The 27,709-nt window shown below is 38.0% G+C and overlaps 1 protein-coding gene across 3 annotated transcripts; it reads left to right on the forward strand.

Annotated features, from left to right (window-relative positions):
* Window positions 1–1,693: 1,693 nt before the first annotated feature.
* On the forward strand, window positions 1,694–27,709 carry FBXO15 (F-box protein 15). 3 transcript variants are annotated; one of them, XM_038130064.1, is made up of 11 exons: window positions 1,694–2,170; window positions 2,475–2,531; window positions 5,915–6,028; window positions 7,937–8,041; window positions 11,541–11,783; window positions 12,034–12,243; window positions 14,046–14,175; window positions 15,587–15,669; window positions 16,813–16,958; window positions 22,429–22,553; window positions 25,722–27,709. In XM_038130064.1, exons 1-11 carry the CDS (start codon window positions 2,151–2,153, stop codon window positions 25,989–25,991), a joined length of 1,503 nt encoding a protein of 500 aa, XP_037985992.1. In that variant the 5' UTR covers window positions 1,694–2,150; the 3' UTR covers window positions 25,992–27,709. The 3 variants fall into 3 exon arrangements, with proteins under 3 accessions (XP_037985992.1, XP_037985993.1, XP_037985994.1); XM_038130065.1 differs by lacking the exon at window positions 2,475–2,531; XM_038130066.1 differs by lacking the exons at window positions 2,475–2,531; window positions 5,915–6,028; window positions 7,937–8,041.

The raw sequence follows: 27,709 nt of genomic DNA on the forward strand, positions 1-27,709 counted from the left end.
CACGAGTCCTTTCTTGAAAAAAGTATCTTACATAGCATAGTTTCTATTTTAACATTATGTTAAAAACATAAAACTAAAACTATAACCTAAAACTATATTTAACACACTACTTAAAAATTAATACAGCATAACTTTCTAACATAACACATATAATATTCATTTTAATATTTACAAAAAGCCAATCATATAATACGCATTTTTCATACATATATGTGTTAAAGCGATGCAGTTGATGTTTCCACGGATGGAGACGGCTAGAGGGATCTGGACAGGCTAAATCGATGGGCTGAGACTGATGGTATGAGGTTCAACAAAACCAAGTGTCGGGTCCTGCTCACAACAACCCCAGGCAGCGCTGGGGACAGAGTGGCCGGAAAGGTGCTGGTGGAAAAGGACTTGGGGGGCTGATCAATAGCTGCTGAACGTGAGCCAGCGTGTGGCCAAAGCCAATGGCTTCCTGGCTTGTATCAAAACCAGTGTTGTAAGCAGGACTAGGGGGGAGATTGTCCCACTGTACTTGGCACTGCTGAGGCCACACCTTGAGTGCTGTGCTCAGTTTTGAAGCCCTCAATTTACGAAGGACATTGAGGTGCTGGAGCGGGTCCAGAGAAGGGCAACAGAGCTGGTGAAGGGTCTGGAGCACAAGTCTTAGGAGGAGCGGTTGAGGGAGCTGGGGATGTTTAGCTTGGAGGAGGCTCAGGAGGACTTTATCACTCTACAAATCCCTGAAAGCAGGCCGTGGCCAGGTGGGAGTTGGCCTCTTCTATGACAAGAGGAAATGGCCTCAAGTTGTTCCAGGGGAGGTTTGGGTTGGACATTAAGAAGAATTTCTTCACAGAAAAGGTGATTAGACATTGGAAAGGGCTGCTCAGGGAGGTGGTGAAGCCACCCTGGAGATGTTTAAAGAAAAACTGGAATTGGCAGTTAGTGCTGTAGTCTAATTGACATGGTGGTGCTTGGTCGTGCGCTGGACTAAGTAATCTCAGAGGTATTTTCCAACTGTTATAAATAAGAAGCTTGACTAGGCCAATATTCAAGGAGCAATCAATTTATTAATTAATGTGGTAAAGTATGAGCAAAACAGCACTGGGTACAGTGGGGGAAGTTTTCCCTCCAACTGCACAACGATGGTTGGAGCGTACAGATATTTATAGGGGCACACATAAGCTTTTTTCAGCAGTTTCTATTCCCAATTTTTACGTCACAATTCTATACACTATTGTGAGTTAGTTTTTCTCAGGATGTACCCCAGAAAGGAGTATTCCCAGATGGTGGGGTCCGACTTCTGAAAGAAGAAAGAGGTCTTCCAGCTGGTGTGGTCCAGACTCCAGATGTGGGCCCACCTTTTAATTGCAAAGACTATAAATCACATAACAATGATGTTCAGCTTCCCTTGGTCGAAGCTATCAATCCTTGGGTTGATGTTCATCTTCCTTTCTCAAGCTGCTTTTTACTGTTTTGCTAAGGTGTTGAGATAAGCACGTTTCCTTTACATATATTCTAAACTTATATTTTCAAAGTTCCTTACTACAAGCAATATTCTAAAATTATACTTCAAAAGGTTATTATTGCAAAGCTGTGAAATGCTTAGCTACGTGCAAAAAGTTCCTGTCCAGTAGCAACATCCCTAAAGCTTTAATTCAGATGATATAAAAGTTAATTGCAAACAAAGGAGAAGTTCAAAGGCCTTCTTCCATGCTTTACTCCCCCAGTTATTTTTTTTTTTTAATTCATCCTTTAATTGTCCTATGATCAGTTTCCATACATATCACAGTCACAAGCACACATGCTGCCTGTGTGTACCTGACACGAAACACAGCTTTGTATCTCACACAACCCAATTAATTCTGTGATTCTGAGACCCGAGAGAACACAGTGCCCGAGAGCTCGGAGCTCATCGTGGGCCGGCGGAGGCGCCAGGACGCTCACGGCTGCAGCACAGCCGCTCGCCGCGGCGTTAACGCTTCCCGAGCGCCCCGCACGGCCGTGCTCCCGCCCCGCGCTCCCCGAGCCCGCGCTCCCGGGCACCGCCTCCCCCGGGCTGCCGCCGTCGCACCCCGCCCCAGGGCGCACCACGGGAGGTGGCAGCACTTGTTCCTCCCCTCCCCGCCGGGGGTGCGAGGCCGTCGCTGCCCCGCGGCGGAGCGGCCATGGCGACGGGCCGTGGCAGGTAACCGCGGGCGCGCCGAGCGGGGCTCTGCCGGCCCGGGGCTGCCTGCTCGGCCTTCTTCACCTTTTCCGGGGAGGGTGGTTTGCTGTTTTCCCTTAGCTCCCATTGCTCCTCTGGGAAACTTCTTTCACCTGCTCCACGGTTTCCAGCTCTTGACTCTTCACGGCGAGAGCTGTGGCCATGGTGCTCTCCTCTCCCTTCCCCTGGCTCTATGGATACCTTGCAGCGGGAGAACGCTGGTGTTGCCAGGTGCACCGAAGCCTGGGTTTAACACTTTTTTTTTTTTTTTTTTTCTGCCTGGAAGGGGAGCTGAAACTTCGGTGTGTCCTTCACCTTGGATGAGGTGTTATAATGATACAAAGTTAGTTTAATGGCTCCTTTATGTGTGTTCGGGGTGATTAGGCCTTTGTAATAAATAGGAGTGTTTCACTGTGGAAGGTGTCATTACCTTAATTCTTACAGTACAGGTTCAGCTTTCAAAATTTTAAAGCATCAGTCTGAGAGGCAAAGTTGAGAAAGCAGTTTTTTCTGCTAACCCATTTTTTCAACCTTGGGTTTCAGAGCAGTTTTATTTCACCCGCTGTTTTGTTGTACTTTTTTTTTTCCAACCCATGTCAAAACGTTATTGTTATTATTGTTTATCCCCAGATACACTTTAACAGGTGGAGGAGGCAGGTTTTATCACTACTTAAAACTTTGCTTACGTTATTTGAAATGTTACTCGAAAGACAATTATTTGCTGACCATTAAAAAAACCAGGGCACTTTGCAAGTATAGGGTGTGAAAGTGAAAATACTGGTACAAAACTGAGCCACACAGGTTGAAAGCTAATGAAAAAGCAATTGAAGTTGTTGTGCTTCTTACATAAAATGATCTCAGTGGTTCTAGAAGTTTCTAAAGAGGGGGTGTAACAGCTGTCATTGATTTTTATCTTAGGCTTATCTGCCCAAGCTGTGTCAATGCAATGTAAAAGCATTCTGTTAATGCTTATTTAAAATCTTAGCACACACAGTACTTGAAAAGTAATTTATGGATTGGGTTTGCTGTTTGTTTCTTCACACCTTGAGAATATTTTTGTTTTGGAAGATGCAAAAGTTCCGCTTTTTTTTTTTTAATTGAAGCTTACAAAAACAATAGCTGTTACATTAAAGTTTTCAAGACATGTGTGGGCAAAATTTTTTTTTTTTTTGAAATATTTCTTCCTGAGGTGAAGAATGGGATGTGACTGTGTTCAAGGGGTCCCAGGATGAGGGAAGAGATGAGAATCTTGAGTCCATGTTTCAGAAGGCTGATTTATTATATTATGATATATTATATTAAAAATGCTATATTAAAACTATACTAAAGGAATAGAGAGAAAGGATTCATCAGAAGGCTGGAAAGGAATAGAAAGGAATGATAATAAAATCTTGTGACTGCTCCCAGCCTCGACACAGGTAGCTGTCATTGGTCATCAAGTAAAAACAATTTCACGTGCTGGGTAAACAGTTCTCCAAATCACATTCCAAAGCAGCAAAACATGGAGAAGCTGAAGCTTCCTAGCTTCTCAGGAAAAAAAAAAATCCTAGCAAAGGATTTTCATAAAAATGTCATGGTGACAAGGGGGGCAGTTTAAATGAGCAGGAAGGACTGAATACAGGCTATGCAGATTATGCTTGTCCAAGGCAGTGTGTTTTAAAATCCAGAATCCAGCTTCTTATCTGAATTAGTCCTGTGGCTGGAGTCTGTGAAGTTGGGTCCCTATAGAGTATGCCCAAGCTGCCCATGCTTTCAGCATGGATTCAGGGCAGAGTAGCCTGGGGTGTGCTGCCCTGGAACATACAGAAGTGATAGCTCTGCTGCTGTTGAACTCAACTTGTGTCTCTAAATCCCTTTAGTGGCAGTTTGTTAGTGCCTCAGCATCGAAGAGTTCTTGATAATGATACATGAGTAAACCCTTGTTTGATCTCCAGGTTGTAAGACTACTTTTTTGTAGTTGTTAATTTAGTTTGTCTATCAGTGATGGGCACCCAAGCTGAAATGTGCATGTCTTTTTGTTAAGCTCATAACAATTCTCAGTAAAATGTCTTGAATTGCCTTTGTTTTTTGGGTTTTTTTTTTGTTTGTTTTTTTTTTTTTTTTTTTTTTACATAGCCCAGTTGACAATGTAGACCAGAGTTGTTAATTTCTTTTGATTTTATTTGGTACCCATATAGTTTAAAATTAGCTGTTCCCCCATCTCCCCCCATATGGATTGGTTGCCTAGAAACCCAGAGCTGGTTTGGCCAGGTGTTGGAAATCTGCTGGCTATTTAAAACATCAATAATGCAGTGAATCACTGAGTGGGGAGCTCTGCCTGCTTGGTGGCATCAGTGGGTATGAAGTGTAAGGATTTGGTTTAAGATTGAAACTGTCTCCATATTTCTCTGTGGATTAATGATAGTATTTGTTTGCAATTGCAGCTTACGAAGTACTTCCTATCAGAAAACTTGGAAAAATGTATGAGCGGTTGGATTGTAAGAATTTGTGTTGGAAATATGCAAAGTTCCTTTCTTTTCTATCCAAATTGGGATGTGGAAGTGTTGACAAAATAGGTTTTTTCACTGTGGTGTGCAAGAGGCTAATCCAGACACAGGGGTGAGGTATTTGATATATTTACAGTTCTGCACAGAACGGGATGCTGGGTGGCGAATCCACACAGCCAGCACACCAACAATCAAGACGTTTTACCATTTTATACATTTTAGCTAAGGAAGGAATTAGTTGTCATTGGCTACAAGTTACATAATTCTCTTACTAATTAGTTTTCTATCTTCTATTGGATAATGATTCTCTTGCTTCTCACGCTAATTACTTTGCATGTTTAGTCTTTATCTTTTTTGGGTCAGTGAGTTTCTTGGGTCAGTAATCGCAATCTTGCACTTTCCGGAAGCTGCAGCTGAATTCAATACAATTGCTGACTAGCCCTCAATAGTTTCTTCCTTATCCTGGGAGTTGTTCCTTGTATCCTTGTGGCCTGTAAATTCTGCATTCTTTGTGTCCACTAGCAGTGGCCATCCTTCCCAAGCTTTGTGAACCTCTCCCTAGGTCTGAAATCAGTGAAGCATGTCAAGCCCTAAACCTTAACAAAGCAATTCTACCAACCAGTAATTTGTCTGTCTAACATCTGGACATCCCTTAGAGTTTGTTAGCTGCCCTCTGGTTCATGGATTAAATCTCCTTTTTTGCTGTTTATGTGAGTATAATATAGTATGTATAGTATGAAAGACTACAAATTCTTTTTGAACTGCCACAGTTTGTGAGGAATTTTCAAGGTATTTTTTTATCTGGTATCTTTTAATAACTTAGAAGAGTTGGGTGGCTCAAAAATGTCTCTGAAGTAATGTTGTGAAACAGAAGTTTAATCAGTGAGTTTGACTTGCTGCAGGGGCCTCAGTGGAGCTTGGTTGTGGTGGCCAAGCATTGGTGCTGCTGTCTAAGGGTAATAGATCTCTACTGGATTCAAAAGTGTTATGGGGGAACACTATTATTCCCTTTGCCTGCTGTGAGAGATCGATCACAGGATTGACAGCTGTGAGTTTAAATCAGAATCTTCCTGATGCCAGGTATTTTAACTTGGGTGTAATTCAAGTTATAATGGTTGCCATGTGATGTATTCCCTGCATCCTACATTGGTTGAAATGTTGTGTCTAGGTGTGCACAGTATGTGTATTTCTTCATTTTGTGGATATGTGACCCTTAACAGTTTTTCCTTCTTACGAGTAGGTTAAGGACCTTTGCTGCCAGGCCTGGGGAATGTTCTGAAACTGTAAATGCTGGAATTAAAAGTCTGCACTTGACACCTCCCGTAAAACCAAAACCAAATGTGCGCATTGAGAGGTGAGTATGTCTTTATGTTAGGAGTGAGAGTGGAAGTCCCTCTGTAAGCTGTCTTTTGACTGCTTGCAGTAATTATATTCATATATTGGACATTTTTATGTCAGATACTCTGAGTTGAAAAGATTTGCTTTCCTGGCCTACTTTAGGATCCTGTGTTCACCTTCTAATGTTTTCTGGCATGGTTCTCCTTTGTGTTCTTTCCTAAGTTCATAAGGAATATGTATGTTTTCCAAGCCGTGTGAAGGCTTCAGCAACTCCTTTGCAAGTCATGAGCAATGTTGTTCCTTGAGAATAAAAATTGTTATTTTATTCTTTCAATGAAAGCCAGTTCAGAATTAAACTTCTGTTTTTCTTGGTTGTTGGTTGTCATCAAGTGGATCTTAGTGCATAGAGAGGCTGAGTATGGTGGATTGGGATAAGGGGGGAGGAATAAGTGGCTGCTGCATATTTGCTACATGGTAAATGTTTCTCTTCCTGTTTGGTGAAAAGGCACTTTAGATATAATTGTGAGCTGTTTTCTTTTTGAAAATTAGTTACATTTTCACACACACAAAAAAAAAAATCTAAGACTATGTTACCTGAAAAAGTAATTAGTTTTCCTTGTTTTATACATTTGATAGTGTCCTGTGTATTGATTTCTCTGTTTTGCCTTGGATGGCCAGTCTAGTGCCTCAATGCTGTCAAACTGATGTAATAGTGAGAGAAAAAAGAAAAAAAAAATCCCTTCAGCTTCCTTCAAAGGAAGAAGAATACAGTTGAACATTCTGGATCAAGTGTATTATTTTAGCTAATCTGCAGCTTTTCAAAGTATCACTTCTAAATTATCTCTGGAATGAGTGCTTTGGGCTTAGAGTGTATGAGTTGTTTCACATAATAATAGTGCCAGTTTTGGCATGTTGCTTCTATGTCAATGCAACTGAGATTCTGAGTTGAGTACAAATATTGAGTTATTGGCATTATCATGCTACCCTTTAAAGCTCTCTGCTTCTGAAATAGTGTTATAAATCAACAAGTGTTGCAAATAATCCAGTAGTAAAAGGACAAGAGGCACAGCTGGGGTATTGACTTTCAAAGCACCTTTTATTTTCAGTGATGATTTTGATGTGACCATACTCAATGCTCAAGGAAATTAGAGTATAAAATGCTCGTATTTTAAACTCTGTGCAGTTAAGAGGTCCTGCTCAAATGGTATGAGGTTCCTGTCTGTTAATGCAGAAATCACATTGGCTCATCTCCAGGGTATGTTCTGCTTGCCATGCTTAGACTGGCACCTGCATTTCAGGCAGCCTTCCAGATGCACAGAGACGTTGACCTTTTCAGGATATCACTTGGCTCTTACTTTGAAATCCACATCTTTCTGTTGACAAAAATAAAAACTGCACAAGACCTTTTAGCATGTACAGTTTGAAGATTATGATGAGGTAGAGCATGATCTTGCTGTTAGACTAGGACATTTCTGTCCTGGTGCTTCCTGAGACCTGACACCGCAGTCAAAAGGCAGAGTGAATATACCTGCAGTTTTGCAAATGCTGGTGGTTACAGAATAAATGTTCAAATCATGGTACAAGCAATAAGAAACTGAAGCAAAACAAGGCAGTTTCATGGCAAACATAGTTAAAGTTAACAAAGTTTAATGAGAGTGCAAACCTGTAACTTTTCATGTAATTGTTGTGCCACTTGAATTAGTTGTCATTAATTATTTTAGGCAAATGCCACATACCAGAGAGTGAAATTAGAACCCAAACTTCACAATTTAATTCTTCAGGTGATTTTTGATTCATCTGTTTACAGCCTGCTGGTTTTCATCTCTTCTGTTTTTGTCTGGTTTGAAATTGAATTTCTCTGCTATTGTCATTTCTGGATTCTGGAGACATGTCTAACAGTATTAATTTTTATTTTATTTTCCAGCATGCCATCAGAAATGCTGCTGAAGATATTTTCCTATTTGGATGCTGTGTCCCTGTTGGCTGTTGGTTGTGTGAATAAGCGCTTCTATGAGCTGGCCAATGATAAGTAAGGAAGAGGGAAGGCCTCAGTTGTGCAGTAGATGTGTTTGCCTGAATTATGAGTCCTTCTAATTTAGTTTCTCTGATGCCAGAGCACTGATGCATGCACCTATGGGCAGTTACTCTGCTGAAATTGCCCCGTATAGCCCACAGCATGTGTTGCATGGAATTCTAGCTGTGCAGGTCCTGTTGTTTAATGGGAATTATGAGGCAAAAACTAAATCCAGTGCTTTGAAGTGTTGCTGTTACGACTTTTTTTTTCTGTTTTAAAATTTCTGTTTGTATTCACATGGACCTGCACAAACTTCTCAGTTCAGGTGATCCTTAATGGTGTGTCTCCAGCAGCTTTATGAAATTGTCATAGCTTTCACAATTTTGAAGTCCTATTTAATTCTTTCATCAGGTTTTTGCAGAGGGATTGATTCAATCAAGTTATCCACTAGTGGTTTTTATCTCTTGCTCTGTTTGTGAAGTTTTGGTGATTTCTAAATGAGAACAAACGAGATAAAGATAAATACAGAAACTTTTTTTAATAAGGATTGCTTATACCGAGTTCATAAATTGCTCCTGCCAATATGATGATAATTTTGTGAAAAGGTTAAGAGGAGGCATCCAGGTTGGTATGTGGTAACTAGGATCTGGGCATCCTTTTCTTTCTAGGATTGTACTGCATTAGTGTTGTTTGAATGAGAAAATGTCTTCCTCTCTAGGAAGTTGCTGTATCTGGTATGACTCTTATTTCTCCCTTATTTATTGAAACTTGTACGGTGACTTAATTGGTTTACCTTGGCATTGATAACTTTAGAACTGGTGAATTTAAAGGGAAGATCTGTAATCCAGATTTAGGTTTGGAGGCTGTCAGCAGGTAAGGGTAGATAAAAATTGCATAGTTGACACAAATTACCACTCTTGGCATGTCTTTTCCACTTCAGGGTGGTAAGGCAGGATAAAATCACTGTGGCTGTCCACGGGAAGATGATTCATCTGTCTCCATCTCGACGATCTCTGTTTCCATTTTCTAATCTCAACAGAGATTAGTGTATGTGGACAAATGGGACTTGGGGAAGAGTTACTTTCCCTTATCTAGGAGCCTGACTGGTTCAGTGGGACCAGGTCATTTCTTCCTGATGGATTTTAATGGACCTTCTTAAGACCCTGAGTCTTGCAGTGTGTGAACAGAAGTTTTAACTGAAGTCCCTGCATATTTCTGTGACAAATCTGACCTTGGTTTTTAGACTGATATTTTAGGATATTTCTGCTGTCCTTGATGCAACAGGACCATCAGTCTTTCATTGTGGTATGTCTGTGCTGCCTAATGCAGTGATTTGTCTTTTGGCTGTTCATATAATGAGTGTGCTTGAGCAGTTCTTGGCTCTTCTCCAATATAACTGTTGAAGACAAGGAGATGTTTATGGCCTCCCCATTTCTGCACCCTCCGTGCCCCAGCATGGGGTATTCCAGCCTTCCTATCATGTAGTGTGGGAAGTTCACATATACGGTCTGCCTGTGAAAACTTGAGGATTCTGATCACCAGCAGAACGTGCTTGTATGAGAGGAAGTGAGAGCACAGGATCTTTTTGGCATTGTGGTCAAGGGATGGCTGATGATGGGCCTGATTCTGGCATTTGAGTTAAAGGCTTGTTGTAGTAATGTCCAATAAGAGGCTTTGAGATGAGTATTAATAATTTGAGGCAAAAAGGGCATATATTCTGTTGTGAAAGAGGCAAACTTGTGCTTCCCTGTTGGATGCCTTTTTGATTTATCTGTCCTGAATTCTTCAAAAATTGAGGATAAAGGGACAGTGATGCCTTCCTAAACACTTGTGATTCCAAATCCCCTTTCATCTTCTTCTCTGTCTCCCTGCCCTAGCTGAATTTTTGAGTTTCCTGAACTAATTTCTTTGCTTGCCCAACACTGTTTTGGGAAAGGAGTAAGCAATATGTTACTGACAGTGAAGATGAGGATGGTAGGTATTTGTCATTAGTCTGTCTTCAGTCAACTAAATTGCTTGAGTTAGCAACTTCAAAATGCAGGAAATGCCTAGTTCTAAGCCCTGTATTTCCAGCATCATACAGTAAGATTTAGAATATCTCTCTCCATCAAAGGATGTCTCTCCTGGGGAGGGGTTTCTCATTAACAGGAGAGTTTTATAGGTTATTTTACTGGCTTTTAGGCTGTTGAAGACCAATTGGATGTACGCAGCTCAAATTCCCCTGATGATGTTATGTTAAGGACATCTCTCCTTTTTTTTTTTCATCACTGGACAATTCTAAGATGCTTTGCAGTTAAAAAAGAATTTCCCTTCTCCATCAGAAATGTTTTATGTTACCTGGTAACATGGCTGCCTTTTATGGTCTTAAAATAGAAGTATCTTAAAACTTTGTTTAATTTATGGGATTGTTCTTTATGTTACCCTTCCTACCCTGCTTTTGGTGAAAGGAAGGTTTAAAACTCATGTTGACTGTGAGCCCACATTTACCAGTCACAGTAGCTTATTGATCTGTGTATTTTAGACACTTTTGTCTCAAAAAATGGCAGTGGGGAATTTTGTATATGTCTGCAGAACAGCGGGCTGGAAGGTTTTTGTAAAATTCCTGAATAGGTTTGCATCAATAAGCAGAGCCTAGCTCTCAGCATGTGGGGGCTTATTCTCAGCGGCTGATGAATTGAGAATGGTTTTGATGGGTAGGAGGCAGTGTGGGATGGATCTAGTCCTTGAGTGCTTTGAGGAGAGGGGAAGATGCCATACAATACTCACTAGTGTAAGTTTGCCTGAGGATAAGTGAGAACTGGTAAAGGTAATCTTGCTGATAAGTGGTAGAAAATATCTCTTAAGAATTTGTTGCGCTTGCTAATTTTTTTTAGTGCAGTTATGTACACTATGGGTCTAGGACTTCAGAATGAGAAAATTTAATTTAATATTCACAGGTTATTGTTTGAATTCTTGTAGGTTCCTTTACTCAATATTCTGTGAACTGTCCTAGAGATACTGGGGTATGAGAAGCTCAAATGTGACCTCATAGTTTTCCTGGCATGAAAGAGATCAACCCATCATTACAGTCACATTTCTTTGACTTCAGAAAGTCATGTCTTCTCTGGGCTTTTCCAAAGAGAGTGCAGAAGGGATTGACATGACATTGGTGATTCTAAATTGTCCTCCTCCACCCCACTTTCAGCTGGATCTGAGAAACTTGAAGTGTAGAGATTATCTTTGTTGAATAGGCAGTATGAAACCACTTTTTCCACTAGCTGATTTTCTACGAGGAGGATGCATCATTGTTTTGGGGTGGAATTTTCAAAATTTTCTGCTTAACCTTTATCAGTTTTCACTTACTTTGCTGACTATGACTGTGCTATCAGAGACCTATCATCCTGGCTCCTGTAGCTTTGGGAAGACAGACAAGACTTTTTGTGCTCACACCATGCTCAGTGGTAGCTGAGGTGTGCATATAAAAAATGAAGTGACTACTCTTGAAATTTATTCTTTATTCTGTTTTTATTTTCAGTGGAATTTGGCTGAAACTCTATTCCAGCTCCTTGCACCCAAAATGGGCAATTTGGAAAATGAAGTCTAAACAAACAGAAACTGTTTCTTTGGGCTGTGCTGCTTTACAGGATAAAAAGCCTGGGTACTGGAAGAAAGAATACATCTTCAAACAAACATCTGCCTTCAAAACTAGAGTAATGCGGCTCGTTAAATTTCTAGATCCTTATACAGGTCTTCCATGTAAAAACAAAGAAGCTATAAAGTAAGCAATACCTTGTCATAACGATTTAATTGAGAACAATGTACAAAATATTAATGACTTGGGGGGTATAGAATTAGAGCAATAAAATTGGTATCATAATGGGAAGATGCAATGATAATCTATAAATTACTGAAACTGAGGAATATAAGTAGCAGCTAGTAGAAATTTAAAAATAGAGTTGAAAGCGTAGTTTAAGTTTTATCACTTTGTTTTTAAACACCCCTCTCCCCTCTCAATTCCTAAATAACAGAGTCTCTGGGTTGAGTTGGATAATTATTCTAAAGGACAAAAATGGAAAAGAACATGTAGTAGAAAAGCCAAACCTATCGTTTAAGGACACATCTGTTGCTGTACTTTGGCATGGTACAGACTGGCCATGCTTAGACATCCTGTCAACCCTAAAACTGTTTGGAGTTACACCGTTGCTTCCTAACCAAAGCATACCTCCCAACAAGAATGGGTGAGTTTTAACATAGGATTTTTGAGGATTTTTTGGGTGCAACTGGTTGATAATTTGTCTGTATGACCTATCTGACATTTATTTGACTCAATAAGTTAACTCTTCATTGGAAAGCCTCCCTGCGGTATTTCTTTCTATGTTCTTCTCTTCTTTAATAGAGCTTTTTAGCAAGAAATAGTATAATCCAGCAAGCTATGACATTAATTCATAGGTTAATGTGGCTATTGGCATGTGATATGCAGACTGATAGGCCCTGACTTGGAAGCTGAATCTTAAGATACAGACACAAACGAGCATGAAAGAAAAATGTAAATTTAGGAGAATTTCTTGTGAGAAATTTAGCTTGGAAAGTTCATCAGTATTTATGTGGCTACAATCAGGTAAAGATTTTGTTAAAATTTGTTTTCTGTCTGGTAGGTTAGAGAACTTGGTGTTTAACTATGCGTGCAATCTTCAGAATATTCATATAAAGTCACTCAGTCCTCAGCATGTCCCTTGTTTTTTAACTTAAATGTGCACAATGGTTTTTGTCATTATATTCTAAAAATACATTTAAATGAAAAGTGTCTATTTGAGGTATTTGTTTGCTGTCAAGGAGTTTAGCACACATCTGGGCCTATGTGTATAGTAGGTGCAGTGTCAGCTACATGCTTCTTACTCAAAGCTCCTAGCCATAGAGCTCTGAAAAGAGAGAATTATTCGCCTACAAAACACTGGGTTCCTCAAACAGAAGAAAAGTATTTACTTAAAATAGAAATAAATCACGAGAAGCTTTTGCATAAAGTTAGCTAAACAAGTCTTGCAGTCAAATTATGTAGGAAATGTAGTTGTTTTACCAAGATGGTGATTCATACGTAGAAAATTAAAAAGAAAGCTTGCAGGCAGTTGATGTTATTATTTCAGAGTTACAGGTTTTTACAAATCGTGACTATAGATGAAGGTAGTAGATTCACCAATTTCAGTATGTCACTGCTAAGACTATAAGTGCGGGGACAGGCCTGATTGACTTAAAGATGGAAAGGGTTGATGTTGATTAGGATGAAATTTTTTACTGTGAGGGTGGTGGGAACACGTTGTCCAGGGAGATTGTGGATGCCCCATCCCAGGCAGTGTTCAGTGTGTAGTTGCAGGCGATACTACAGTGATAACAGTGTAAATCTAGGAACTGTTTTAAATATAATAGAAGCCTAAATCTGAAAAGGATTTTAGAAAGACTTCTTTCTTCATTCTGAATAGGTAATGCAAACTCTACTTTCTGCTCTTTTTTTTTAATGCATCATTAGTTAATAAGAGTGTCCATGAACTTATATTTAAGAGTGTTTTGGAACTAAATGGCTTTAATTATAGGTAAAATATAGAAAAAAAATCTAAAAAAGGAAGGCTTCCCATAACACGGACTTTTAATTCGTTATATATACAATTTGATCCTTTCCTTTGAATTTTGCTTCACAGTGATACATGTTCTGTGATTCCATCTAGTATCAATAAAGTATTGAAAACAAACTGTAAAGTAATTCTGTATTTTGAAAAGTTGGGCAAGCACATAAGTTCTTCTTTTTAAAGAGTGTTTTAGAAGATCATATAGTGGTTTTTGTTTCTTATCTTGTTAGGGGTTAAGATCCTGCTAGTACACTGTAGTTGTTCAAATGTATAGTTTATGACTCTGCCTGCCAAATGCTTTCAAAACCATTTTCATCATGTGCTGCTGGTCAGACTTCAGAGTTAAAATGTAATTAGGCTGAACTTTTCCATGAATAAGAAGACATAACCTTTTTGCTATATTCTCTATCTTCTTTTCAAAGACCTCGTAGATTTTCCTTGATTGCTGAATACCATCTTGCTAACCTGACTGAAAATAGTGTAGTGATTGGTGCTGATGAGCTTGTCCAGCTCTTCAGTCTGAGTCCTGGACTGTTAGTAGGAATTTGGAAGGTAAGAAAACATTTTGTTTCAGTATTTTATTATTATTTGAAGGAAAAGGGGTTTTTTTTTGTCTATTTCTTTCACTCTTACTTAAGGGTAAGAGTGAAAACCAGTTTCTTAGAAAACTTGAGACTGCCTAATGAGCATAAACCTGTTGTTTCAGTCTATGAAAAGCTCTGCTGAATGAACAACCATTTCTCTTGTATCTTCAGAAGTTTTGTAGATTGGTGTCCCTGTATTGTTGACTCTGTGGTCTTGCTTATGCATTGGGCCCCATCCATGCTTGGAAAGGGAACTCTTTCAGCACCTGGAAATGGTTCAATCATAACCAAATTCCACATAGTTGTTAAGAATCCAGGGCCTCACTCTAGTATATTGTCCCTGCTTGCTTTTCTCAACAGCAGTTATTATTCTTTGTGTAGGCAGAGTAATATAAGGTAGTTAAGTGTCAGAGCGTGTAATAATTGTAAATGCCACACATCTTGTTTTTTTGCACATAGCTGCATAACAGAAACCAAGGGCAGGTTACGTGGGCCTCCTGATATTTGGATGGAGAAAGACTGAGAAATTATGTGATTGATAGATCTCCCTAGTTAAATCCTTTATAGCAGTAATTTTGTACTATGAAAATACAGGAGTAGTTAAAAAGCCAAAAGTTTAATAGAGGATGTAATTTTCTGCTAACCCAGAGAGATGAAAACAGTAGTTGCCCATATTTCAGGAGAGTAATAGACTTCTGGCAGTGAATATTTTTCCTGTTGACTTAGGCGTTTGTAAATGTAGGATTTGAAAAATGCATTTAAAGAAAAAAACCTGGTATCTTAGCATTCTGTGTTCTTGAAGTAAATATGTACCTCTGTCTCTATTTAGTTTTCACATAGATGTTTTCTTTGACTATAGGAGGTTATGTTTTTAATGTTTTCCCAGGAGTAAATAATCTGGTGAAGACACAATTTTTACTTTGATATTCACAATTTCTGTTGAATAATTCTGTATTCCTCACTGATATTAGTCCTCTTTGGAAATAGTTCCTTACGTATGAAAATAAACTCGATGCTTCAATAGTTGGGAGTAAGTGCTGTTTGATTCTGTTTAGGTATCTTTTTTAAAGTGGTAAGTAGAAGCTAGGGAAGTACAATTCTTGGATTGCTCTCATAATTTTTGCCTTGGCATAGCTAGCTTCTTTCTCTTTCTCCATAATACAAAAGTGCTGCAATCTTTATATATATTCTGTGCTCTTGTGAAAAGACAGTAAAGGTTTTAGGAGTCCAAGTGTCAAAGCAAGCCATTACTAACATTATTATAGTAATTGACAGAGTAATAAGCAGCAGCATTTATCTATGAATTTTAATGCTCAGAAGGACCTTGTGTAAAAAAGAATTTCCAGATGAAAATACATCTACTTTAATTAACTTTTCAGGAGAAAAATGAAATTGCTTTTGTTATGGCGAATCTTCATTATAATCAACTTCTTGAAAGAAGCATTTTGGGTTCTGCTACTGTGTAAGTTTGGTTTTCCTTTGTGGGTAATAAAGATAACCTTTTGAATAAAGCTTTGAGTTTTACAGTTAAAATTGGCTGCTGGTAAGAGGTTTATATTTAGGCAGCAATTAACTATTCTTGTTTAATATAAACAACAGTTACAGTAACTAAATAAAAAACTGTAGAATCATTTCCATACTAAAATTTTGCCATTGTTATGCTATTAATGAGATGATTTAGTTATAGTGTACTGGCACTTGCTGTATTGGGAAAGTTAGAAGTACACTGCACACACTTTCTCCCTTTCCACAACCAGTCTTCTTATTTCCTTTTTCTATCTGAAACAAAGAAAAGAGAGAGACATTTCAGGAAGCAGGGAAGTGTTCTTTGGCTGTGTAAGAGGGGGGAACACTCCGGTAAACTGGTGAGGGGCCTGCATTAATCTTTTAATCCTTTTGAGAAAGTAGCTGGGTTTCCTATGAAGTGTTTGTATATGTGTATATTGCAGTGTATAATATAATACAATACCGGTTTATACATTGTAAGCTGTTTAAAAATATGATTTTTTTAGCTTTAGAATAGTATTTGGGGAATTTATTTCCCACTCAGCTTTCTGGTCAGATACTGTTGTATCTATCAGTAGTATTAAATGCCCACTATAACTTAGTGTGGCTCTTCTCACACAGAATGTAAGATTTAACACCATCTCTGTTAATACCCAATTGAATCCTCTACAGAAGTTGCTCAGTTGCCTCTGGCATGTGGTCTCTTTAAGTCACTTGTGTGCAGTAGTTATTTAGTTAGGCACAGACAAAATTATTTCAATATTTGCTGTTTCAGAGAAATCTCTAGAGCTAGTGGACTTTTAGATTTGTAGTTAAGCTGATGCTTTTTTTCTTTTTCATAGACAAGTCCATGTTTTGAATTTTAACAGGTGTACCTTTTAAAGTTGACTGCTGTATTTTCTGCCTTTGGCTAGGCTGAATAGCTGATCAGCAGTATTAGACACTGTATTATCTTAAAAGAAGCTGATGAACTAGAGATGTTTGATTTTGAAACTTAAGACCTGTCTTAAGATGACAGTCTCAATGTAGGCCTTTGTGTTATATCATTACTAAGTCATCCCCCCCTCCTTGCTGAATTCTTTTTTTTTTTTTTTTCAAGTCAATATGCTCCTCCACCTAATAAACCTTTACTGGATGATATTGACTCAGAGTATGGACTGCATGACTACAGCCTGCATCTTGATCTGCATGGCAGAAACTGCATGTACCTGTGTGGATCCTTCAAGTGCCTCTTCTGCAGAAAACGTAAAATTGATGGAACAATAATGTCTGTTTTAAAAATGATCCCTGCTGTTACATCTTTCCTTCTTATATCCATTTTCTCTGTTTTAAGGGGTGAAACTGAAATGGAATTTTAAGAGTAAGCTATCTTTCTGTTTGTGGTGTGGTTTCTTTATATCTGCATGGTGCTTTGCGTGGCATCCTAAGCCGGCTCTGTAAGAAGCCTGCCTGCTGTGACATTGACACTGTCAGGCCTGGCACACAAATTCTGCAGATTTTCAGGGTCTTTTCTTTTAGTTCTATGTTACATTAATAATGCGCTGGCACACTTCTTGGTGCAGGTTGATGTTTCTTTCACAAGTATTTTATAAAGGGGAGGTAGTTTGTTCTCATACGTGTTAGAATCTTGTTTCTGGAGAATTGTCCTCGAGTATACTTTGGGTTCACAGACAGATTAAATAAATAGATACATTTGTAGAAGTTACTGTGAACTTTAAGATTTAGAGTTTTTATTTCGGTGAAATTAAGCTTGCCTGTTTTAACATCCTTTCATTGTGTGCAAAACAATTTCACTCTTCTTCTGCTGCTTCATTCTGTTCTCAGCACTTCTTTCCATGAGTCATGATTGACCATCCGTATTGTTCTCATACAGCCCAAATTCATAATTGTACTGTGGTTCTAAAAAATACATGGGTGATCTCTCTTTTGACGTAACTTCAGCATAACTTCCTAAGCTACACAGCTGTCTTTCTGTAAGCAGAGACAGATTAAAATATTAGAATTAAACACTGTCTTTAATTTAATTTAGACTTAAGTAAATTAATTATTACTCCCCTGTATATTTTTTTGATCCCGGCGCTCCTGAGCGGTGCGGATTTCAGAACATGTTGTTTTTTTGTCAGCAGAGGGCGCTGTTGTCAGGCCTGAGTTCTTTTACAGGGCTGCAGCATTTCCCCGAGATTTGGTTTGGTATTTGGTGATTCCAAGAACTGTCATTTAGACTGCAGCCTTGTGCAGTGTGGAGCGTTGTAGTCCTTGAACCTAAAATATACATGTTTTCAGATTCTAGAAGAGCGCCAAGCTTAGATTAAAGGAATACTTCTAAGGATAAAACTTCAGTGAAAATCTATGCATGTAGCAAGAAAACTTACCTGAAGTGTTGTGTAGTACAAGAGTCCTCTTTATGTTCTCAAAATTGGCCAGAGGGTTGGGTTTTTGGGATTTTGTTTGTTTTTCTTGTTTAGCTGAATATCAGGTTTAGTTTTCTACAGTGAAAATGTTATGATTCTAGCAATACAGTTGCACAAGAAAAAGTATTATGTGGCATACTTCCTCTTTTGGTATCACTTTCTTGCTGCTTAGATGCTACTTCCACAAGAGATTAAGCTGATGTTTATGCAAGTTGAAGCAAATGTCCATGAGCTACAGTTGTGATGCCATCTCACTTTGCAAGTTACAGAATCTGTTTTATGTTCACAAGTGTTTTCTGAATTGCTTTGGTTTTGTGACCTTCAGCAGTGTGACAGCCACCAGATTCTGGTCTCAAAGGACATCAGACAGCTGAAGCCATGGTTCTGCAGACAATAAGTTCATTTGTCATCTAATCCCTTCCATGCGCTTACACAATAATTCCTTTTGGAAAATGCTTGACTTCCTCCAAAAAGGTGTAGTGAGGCAGCATATGGCTGATAGCTGTCACATTTTTCATTGTGATTTGTTATTCATTTTTCTCATTCTGGGAAACATGTTGTTGCTGAATGTGGGCAGGTTTATCCAAACTGGTTGTGTTGGATGGTTTGTGTTTTGTTTTTAGGGTCCGTTCTAGTAATAGACTTTGTCCCATCCTCTGGGTGAGGCATGGAAGTCCTGCAACATACTGAGAAGTCTTGCTATTTCTGAAAATTCTCTACCCAGTCCAGTTTTATTTTAAATTATAGATGCAGCATACCCATGGCAGTTTCCACAACTTGAGGCACATACCAGTTGTCAGCTATTTCTGTTTTATTTATTTATTGGTTTTCACTAGGAAGCTTTAGGCATTCCTAGGTTACCAGAGAATGCCCATTTGTATTTTGCAGAATAACTGATTTATTTGCTCAAGATTAATTTTTGTCTGCTTTTTGTTAGTATATATTGATATTGTGCTTCATTTTGCTACTCCATTTTCAATTAATTTTGCAGAATTCTTAATATTAAATTAAAAAAGGTTATGTCACACTTCATTGGACCAAGCAGATGGAATGTATATGGCTACAGATTTTTTTTTCAGTTATTATACTTGCATTGCAGTAACTAGCTGTTTTGCCACTGTTTTTATTGGGGTTTAGCATTTTATTTTATGCTCCCTTTCATGTAAACAGAATTAGTAATATGGTCTCATTGACAGGTACTGTAGGGTGAATATGTTAAATACTTTGTGACTGAATTGAAAATATTTAGAAAACTTTCCTTGTTTTCAGGAAGTTATGGCAGGCTTTTCATACGACTCCCAGAAGCCATGAATCCAGCTTCTTAATAAATATTTTTGAAATGTATTTGCCTAGGTTTTCAACTTTTTAAGCACAGCTTCGTAGCCACATGGTAGTTTAAGCTTTTGCTTTTCAATGTCATTTCTTGTTGATGTAAACTGATGTGTTATGCTTGCAAAATGTAAGGGTTGATTTTTGTGTACTTAGAGAAACTTTAGGATTTGTTTGTAAAATTTCATATCAGGCATTTGAAATGTTTTGCTTGACCTTGAAGATTGATTTGCAAGTTTAAATAACCATTTCAATTTGGTAAGGGGCTGGTTGTTGGCACCCAAATTAGTGCTAAGCACAGCTTTTCCTCTGAAAATACCAAACAAATGACAACTTGCAACAAAGGCTTGGTTAGCAAAACAAACTTCCTTGGCTTTTAGCTAAAATAAGTGCTTTGGAACTGTTGGTCTATTTGTTTCTTTCCCCTGAGGTTTGTCTACATGGTATATGTTCTCTTTGTTGGTATTACCTTTAATTGGAAGTATTTGTTTCCTATAACTTACTCTGCTGCTTTGCTTGCAATTGCTATGTGTGTCTTGCATGAATCAAGGACTAGAGATTTTATAAGGGGACAATGAAAGAAAGTCTGGCTCAGGCTGAAGAAAGCCCTGTCCAATTTGCTTCCTTTATGTTTCTCTTTGTATGTTTAACATAGCTTGTTCTGCCTTTTAATTTCATTTTCTCATCTAACTGGGGTGAGGAAGGGGAGATTTCAGTACTTAGCCGTCAGTTTCTTGCTTCTTTCTAGGCAGGCATTTCCTTCCTCCTGAAGGTGAGGACTGCAATGGAGCTTTTAGATGAAAAAAACCCATATATCAAACCTGGATTAACCAACCCATGAATAATTAGCCTTCAGATTCCTGATCCATTGCCTATTTCCATTCTGGCTAAAGTTAAGAAGTAACTGCAGCACATCATAGCCAGATGATCTATCTAGCAATGGTGTATTAATGCCATGCAATAGTAGTGATGTCCTGGGCTTCATTAATTTATTAGCAAAAGAATGGGTTTTTTTTTCAATGCATTTTTATTCCATTCAAACTTCGTTTTATCTGAATAAGAGAAATAGCCACTTCTATTCAGATTGGAATTATGCATAATCAAGTAGTCCTTTTGGAAAAAATGCTTGTTGACTGATGTTTTCAAGCCTCTTGTATAAAAGCTCAACCTTAAATGTGGGCTTTCAGTGGTTAGTCAGTAAACTATTTCAATAAGATATTTTTACCTTGAATGAAATTTTGTCATTGAATTTGATTTAGTGAGGTGTTGGAGCTGAACCATTTGGACAAGTGTCAATTTACGGCCTTTTTCTACTTTGAGCTGGATCCTGGAAATGAATTCTGCTTACATTTTTCTCACTGATTTCTTTTGCACTTCACTGCAAGGACCATGGGTATCACAGTTTGGAGGATTGCATTTTTCTTCAACTACACAAAGCATTTCCTACAAAAAAATTCCTGGGCAGTCGTGTTGGTTTCACTGTATTCACACTCCTATTCCAAACAGTGAAAAACCTGCAGCTGTTGTTCTCTGTCATGTGCTGGGCTGCTTCCTTTCCAGAATAAGTATTCTTTGCACTCCCCACTGGTGAGTGATGCCTTTCCAGCATTGGTTTGTGGCCAGCTGTATCTTGGGAGTTGCTTGGCTCTGCAGTACCAATTCAGAGGAGTTTTTGGCTTCTGTGTTAATGTGCGGGCTTGCTTTCTCCATCACTGCCTCCAACTATCTGCTTCAAGTAGCCACCAAGCAGAGGTTTTGCTGCCACTGCATGCTGGATGCAGCCACTGAACTCACAGCCAGCCTTTCTAATGTTGCTTCTTCTGTCTGTAGCCTCATTCTGCTACTTGGGCTTGATTGAAGGAGAATCACAGGCAAAACACTTCTGCCTTTTTTCACTTCTGTCATTTGCATCTTAAATCTCTGCAAGCCCCTTCACTTGTTACCTTACCAATCAGGACCTGCTACTGGATCCTGACAAGCTTTATGTTCCTGGGAATACTTCTCTGCCTTGGTATCTGTCTCCTGCAAGAAAATACTTTTTTCTTTGTACTGAGGTCTCTAGTGCTTTAGTTCTGCTCTTTTGAGAGAGAGTATCTCTTGTTCAAGGAAACTTGTTTAAGGGATGTCCTATCAAGAAATCTGCTTGTGTCATGATGTGATGCTTTTACTTTCACTTTTCTTTGTAGTCAGATCATTTTCACTATGATGTATCCCAAGTTATAATTAGACTGTTGGATTCCCTGGTTAACTTTCCTTCTTTGATAGCAAAGGAAAAAAATTTAAAATGCCAATCGCTTTTGAGAGGAGAGGAAGAGATTCCAAGAAATATGGTTATATGTAGTAATAAAAAAATTACAAATCATAGTAATTCTGCCAAAACCCCCCCAGGGGCCTTGGAAAGCTATTTAAAAATGAAAAAATCCATAATTTAAAAACTTGATTCAAATAAAATCATACCTCATGTCAATTTAAATGATGCATCATCCTTTCTAAGGAAGAACAGTTGTCTGTGTACTCTTTGTATTGGGTTATTTTGAGTTTCCAGTCAGAGCTGAGAGATTTAAATAACTTGAAAAAAAAAAGATTGGGGAGGTATCCATTGTTTTATTTTGTGTGTTAGTGTTGAGCTTGACTCCTGGAGAATGGGAAGTGAGGGAGGCACTGGTGGCATGACATTGAAATGCTGAATGTGAAATTTACTCCTTGCATCCTTGTGTAAGTTCTTTAGGTGGCGTTCCTATTTTTATACTAAAAAATACAAAATAATTTTTCATCTGCAGTTTCTACTGTGGATCACAGAATTAACTTAATTCCTCTTTAAAGTGCTTGATATTTAGCTGTTGGTGTATGCCAGGGTTTCTTATTGGTGAGTGGGAAGAAAAAGACATGGAAAGAAGATAAGAGAACATTTACAGTGTACTTGGGCTGAATTGGATTTATACTGCTGTAATGTTGTATATTGTTTATATTTTCAGGTGACATTGAAAATGGATACCTGAAGCTGAGAGTTGTAAACTTAAAGGATAATAGGAAGCACTTGCCTATTATTGGGACACTTGGCATATGCTGGGAAACAGATGTGTTTAAAGGCAATGTAAAGGTCAGAAGTATTTTTTTGTTTCTGGAAATGCTTACCTCAAAACAGAATAATGTTTGTGCATCCTAAACAGGCTAATTTTTAAACAGTCTTTTGATTTGTAGAAGCTGTCTGTAACTGGACAAAACCTCTATTCCAATATTCAAAAAAAGTGAATTTTGAGGAAAAGAATTTTCTCCTTTCTCACATATAGAGTCTGGATTGCATGATAGACCCATTATCCATGTGTAATTACCCCAGTGCTTTCCTCTCAGCAAAGATGCTGTGACTGACCAGCCTACTTGCAAATGCTGGACAAAAAAATGTACTGCAGATGTACTTTTTGTGAGGATTTTTTTTTTAATTTGGTGTGAAAGTGTTATTTTTTGTTTTGTGTTTTTTGTTTATTTTAGTTTGCTTTTTTGGTTGGTTGATTTAGGGTTTTTTGCGAGCAATAAGCCTTGAACCTCTGGGGAAATACTCTGCAGTTCTGTGCTGCATGTGCAGTGAAAGTTAGGAACTGCTGGGGAATGTTAAAATGATAGTGGACACAGGAAACTACAGTCCACATCCACACCGTCAGCACCTAGCTCCAGTCAGGTGCATCACTCAGCTGGATTAACTTTTTATTTTTTAGAGGAATGCTCACACATTCTATTGGATAAAATTCCTAAAAGAATTATTTCAAACAAAGTTTCAGAGTAGTTCTGTAGCTTTTGCAATAGTGGTGAAGGCACATATTTTTAAATGTACTTTATAAGCGTGAATGTTTCAGAAGTTGTGAAAATTCTGATGAATATAATTTAAGCACTACTGAAAAATCATCTAGTTCAACATTTGATTTCAATTTCAGCTCTTCTTTTGAAAAAAACCCTCAGAAGTAATATAACTGTTGTTTCTGTCAATCCTATATAAATGTGGAATGGAATACTGTTTGATGAGATGAGACTTTTTTACCAAGGCATGTAATGATAAAACAAGGGACATTGTTTTTAAACTGAAAGAGGGTAGATTTAAACTGGACATTGGGAAAAATAAGCTAAAAAAATTCTTTCTCCATGCTGAGCATGGTGAGGCAGGGGAGTTGGAATTAGATGACTTATAGAGGTCCCTTCTAACCCAAATAATTCTGCAATTCTATAGGATTAACAGTTGCTTGGCAGAATCTTTTTTTTTCATGAAAAAAATCCTGAGTAGTACATAAGAATTTCAGAAGTTATCTGTCAGAGGAAACAGAGAGCTATGACTGTAGTCTTTTTTTAAAATTTTAATCTTTCTCCTATGTGCTTACAGCATAAATTATATTTAATATTTGTTTCTAGGACAAAATAAAGAATACAGTATTTTTTTAAACCTCATTTTGTGATGACAGATGGAACATGTCAGCATATAGCTGTGGGTTGAATTCAGTGTGGATTTTGCCATAAGTCTCTAAAATTCTTAAAGCATGTGAAGGCCAGGTAACATCAGCCACAGAAGTAGGACATTCCATTACTTTGAATTTATTTGAATTTTGGTTAATACTCTAAGGAAAAGCAAAAAACCCAAAAACTTTCTTGGCACTTTTGGGTTTTTTAATAAAAAATTAATTGCTGAAATACAGATTGTTGGAAATTGTCATGGCTTAGGAATGATATTCTCCAGTTTAGTATTCTCACTGTAACCACTCCAAATCACACTCCACTGGCTTGCTTTCTCTTTCCTCTCCCCTGTGTTGAGCTGGAGAGGAGAGCTGGAGGCACAAAAAGTAAAGATCAAGGTTGAGATAAGAGCAGTTTACTGGAAGCAGCAATGAGATAAGACAATGGAGAGTAGCAGCAGCTATTAGTAACAAGAATGTACAAGAGAGGGGAGTGATTCATGTTCAAATGCTCACCATGGAATGCAACCTGACCATGGTGCAATACCCCTAAGGAGAAGAAACCCCTTTCCTTGCCCCTGGAAATGAGGTGAGGTGGTATAGAGCAACCAGCATCTTAGCCATGCTCCCTCCTGGCTACTGCAAAAATTAACCTGATCCTGACCAGAACCAGGACAGAAATGCATGGGAAGACCCCACCATCCCACCACCCAACACCACCCCACTTTAGTTTTCATAATTGGCCTTTTATATGCAAGATGTCAGACCAGAAAATAGTGATTCTTTCTTGTTTCCAGTGATTCTGTGGCTAATATAAGTTTATTACACCATCATTAGGCTCGATTTGAATTTTGTATTTTCAGCATAGTCTACAATAAAAAGCTTAGGGAAACTGTGTGTATCATATTACCTCATGTTTGTGCCATCTGCCCTTCTGTTGTTTGATTGAAGTAAAGTAATGGTGAAAGCAATGTTAGAGCAACAGAAGCACAGCTATGTGGTACAGAGAAATAAAGCATTCCAAATGAATTTTTTTGGCATGGAGTATGTGGTGTTGGTTTGTTTATGCTTTTGGAGCACGGATACAACATAATTAAGATAATTTGATTCATTTAATGATTCAGAACTCATGAGAATAACAAACAGCTGATACTAACAATGACACATTTCTCCTGTGCTTCCAAGGGGTATGTGAAACTATCAGTTTGCAAAGACCAAGGAATTGGCATTAACATTTTTAAATTATATAGTTGTGTAATCTTGAAAAATAAATATTTTCAAGAATTTGTAAGAGGGGGAATTACATAAAGATTATTAATATTACCTTTTTGGGACCTGAAGCTGTGAGCCTTTCAAAGAGTACTGTATACAGCTGGCTTGGAAGGGTAATTGTATGTGCACTGCCTTGGGTGGTCCCTGAGTGTCTTTGCAAACATTGCTGCATTCACACAAGTTTAGCAGCTGACTTTAAACTTAGGTTGCTTTCTCATATTGAAGGGACTATCATTATTTGAATGGTAAAGTAACTAATAGTTGAGAAAAACTGATGTTAAGGGCTTAAAAATATTCAAGAAGTAATGTCTGTTTTGGTTTGGCAGTGGTACCTTCTGTAGCACAGTGTTTGATGTGTGTAGGTTGCAGTTTCGATTTGTGTAGGAAACCTCTAAGTAAGTATTGTTGCAGTAGGTCAGTGAAGCACTATCAATTTTATTTTGAGGTTTTGGCCTCCGTCCAAAACTCTCTGAACCATTGGTACGTCTTCTAAAATCAGGGACAGATCTATTTACTGTGCCATGACATAGGGAAATAATCTCTTCTGCTTGTGTTTGTAGGACTGCTTTGTGATGGATCTGACTCTCTTGGATGAAACTGGAAAGCCCTTCTGGTGTTTTAGTGCTCCAGTCCACATGGAATTGTCTACTGAGTCATCAGGCCTTTATGACTACATGGGTCATAGCTATACTGCGGACTATGCAGATTCAGAGGGTAAAGTCTGTGTTGAGTTTGTATGGTTGGAAGAAACCAAGGAATATATTATAGTCAGTTTGGTGCTTTATGTAAGCACCAAAAAGGTAAATAGCTGGTATGGAACAAACTACTGACTTATTTAGGTCCCTAATTTCCTTAAGAACCAAACAACCCTGCTACAACAAAAACCTCAATAAACCGTTGATGCTTAAGATTGACACCAGCAAGCAAGACTGTTCCTGCAAGTTTTCCAGTAACAAGTGCAATTGCCTAAATTTTTTAATAGGCAATTGAGGAATTGACATATTGGTATAAGTGAGAAGTTTTCTTCTCTGTTGAACATTGCATGGTTAGTCTGTTTCTAACTGGCTATATTGAAATTATTTTTAGGGAGATTTTTCTTTGTAGACACTTGTTACTGTGGTTAAGGAATTGCTTCTTTTGAGAGCTGTGCTGTGAAGATGCCTTACCTTACGTAAGCTACACTGGTTTTGAGAACATTGACTTTTATGCTTAGTAATAAAACAGCATGTGTGCTGTTCCCTGCAGGTTTGTTGGAATGTAATTGGTAAATGAGAAGTTTTGTTAAACACATTTTGTTAAATGCTTTTTGCAGAAAAGCTTCACTGAGATATATTTTAGTAAAAGATTGAAAGGCTAGATGGGAAGTCAGGTCTGAAAAATGTGTCAGTCAAGGCATTTGTTAGGAAAGTCGTGTAAAATCTGTTTATGACGTTTCTTTAAATTCCTGTTTGTTCAGTTTTCCCATGTTCTAACCTTGTCTGATTGAGACTAGATACTTGCCTCACATATTGGCCTATGAATAAGTGTCCCAGTTGTCAGCCAGCCTGAGCTGATGTCTGTTCTTACTGAATGTATGGAACATTCAGTTGTTTTGAAAAAAAATCCATATCTGATGCTGTTTATCTAACAATATGAATATAAAAATATAAAAATTGAATTCATATAAAAATTGAATATATGTGCCTGATCTTTCCAGTTCCATGGAGTAACTTTAGAATCAAATACTTCCTGTATTAAGAAAAAAAATAATTAAAAATTACGTGATATTGTGAGTCCAGTGTCATTACCTAGCAAAGACAATTATATTGTTGCCTGCTCTGACTTTATTATGGTAGTTCTTTCCTTAAAAATAAATTATCTCTTTATTTGTTTATATACATTAATTGCTTTGTGCAAACAATGTTCATATGCAAGCACTTGTCTTCTATGCTACAGAGGTAGATATTACAGCCATAAAGCTGTTTCTTAATTTAACTTTCAAAGACAATATACAATAACAAGTTCACCTTGTTAACCTTACCTAAAGAAGCAGCAGAAATGTTTCTGCATTTGGTCGTTAGCCAGACTAACAAGAGTGATCAAGCTGCATTTTGTCTTCTTTCTTACTGACTGCTGATGGGGACAGGGATCCCTTGAAGTGATATAAAAGTTTTAACCTGTGGACTGGGTGTGATGAATGCCAGAGTGACAGACATTGAAAGTGATCTGTGCAGATAAATGGCTAGTCTAGATTTTTGGTTTTGCCCAAATTTAGTCTTTGAGATACCAGCTTTAGCAAGAAAATAGTAGCTCAGTCCCAAAGTTTTCTTAGTCATTGGCCTTACTGCTAAGCTTGTAAACAAAAATATGGAGTTATTCTGGATACATTGTTCCTTTGAAATGTGCAAGTATGTTCTCTTCCCTGCTGTGAAGCTACCAAAGACAATGGGCACCCAGCAGCCATCAAATGGTGAAAGGTTTGTCACAGTTCATTCCAGCTGAATTTTTATTGTATTTCCAATATTTCTGGGTTTAGTGTTTTTTAATAAAAGTAAAATACTTCCTTTAA

This window comes from Motacilla alba, chromosome 2, assembly GCF_015832195.1.
Source record: "Motacilla alba alba isolate MOTALB_02 chromosome 2, Motacilla_alba_V1.0_pri, whole genome shotgun sequence".
In the NCBI taxonomy this organism is placed as follows: Eukaryota; Metazoa; Chordata; class Aves; order Passeriformes; family Motacillidae; genus Motacilla; species Motacilla alba.

What these genes read in the sequence shown, in the direction of transcription:
- FBXO15 (XM_038130064.1), top strand. Translation starts at nt 2,151, where the DNA reads ATGGCGACGGGCCGTGGCAG. An exon ending in ATTTTGGGTTCTGCTACTGT is followed by an intron (nt 15,670 to 16,812) that starts GTAAGTTTGGTT and finishes TTTTTTTTCAAG; the next exon opens with TCAATATGCTCCTCCACCTA. An exon ending in TGTTTAAAGGCAATGTAAAG is followed by an intron (nt 22,554 to 25,721) that starts GTCAGAAGTATT and finishes TTGTGTTTGTAG; the next exon opens with GACTGCTTTGTGATGGATCT.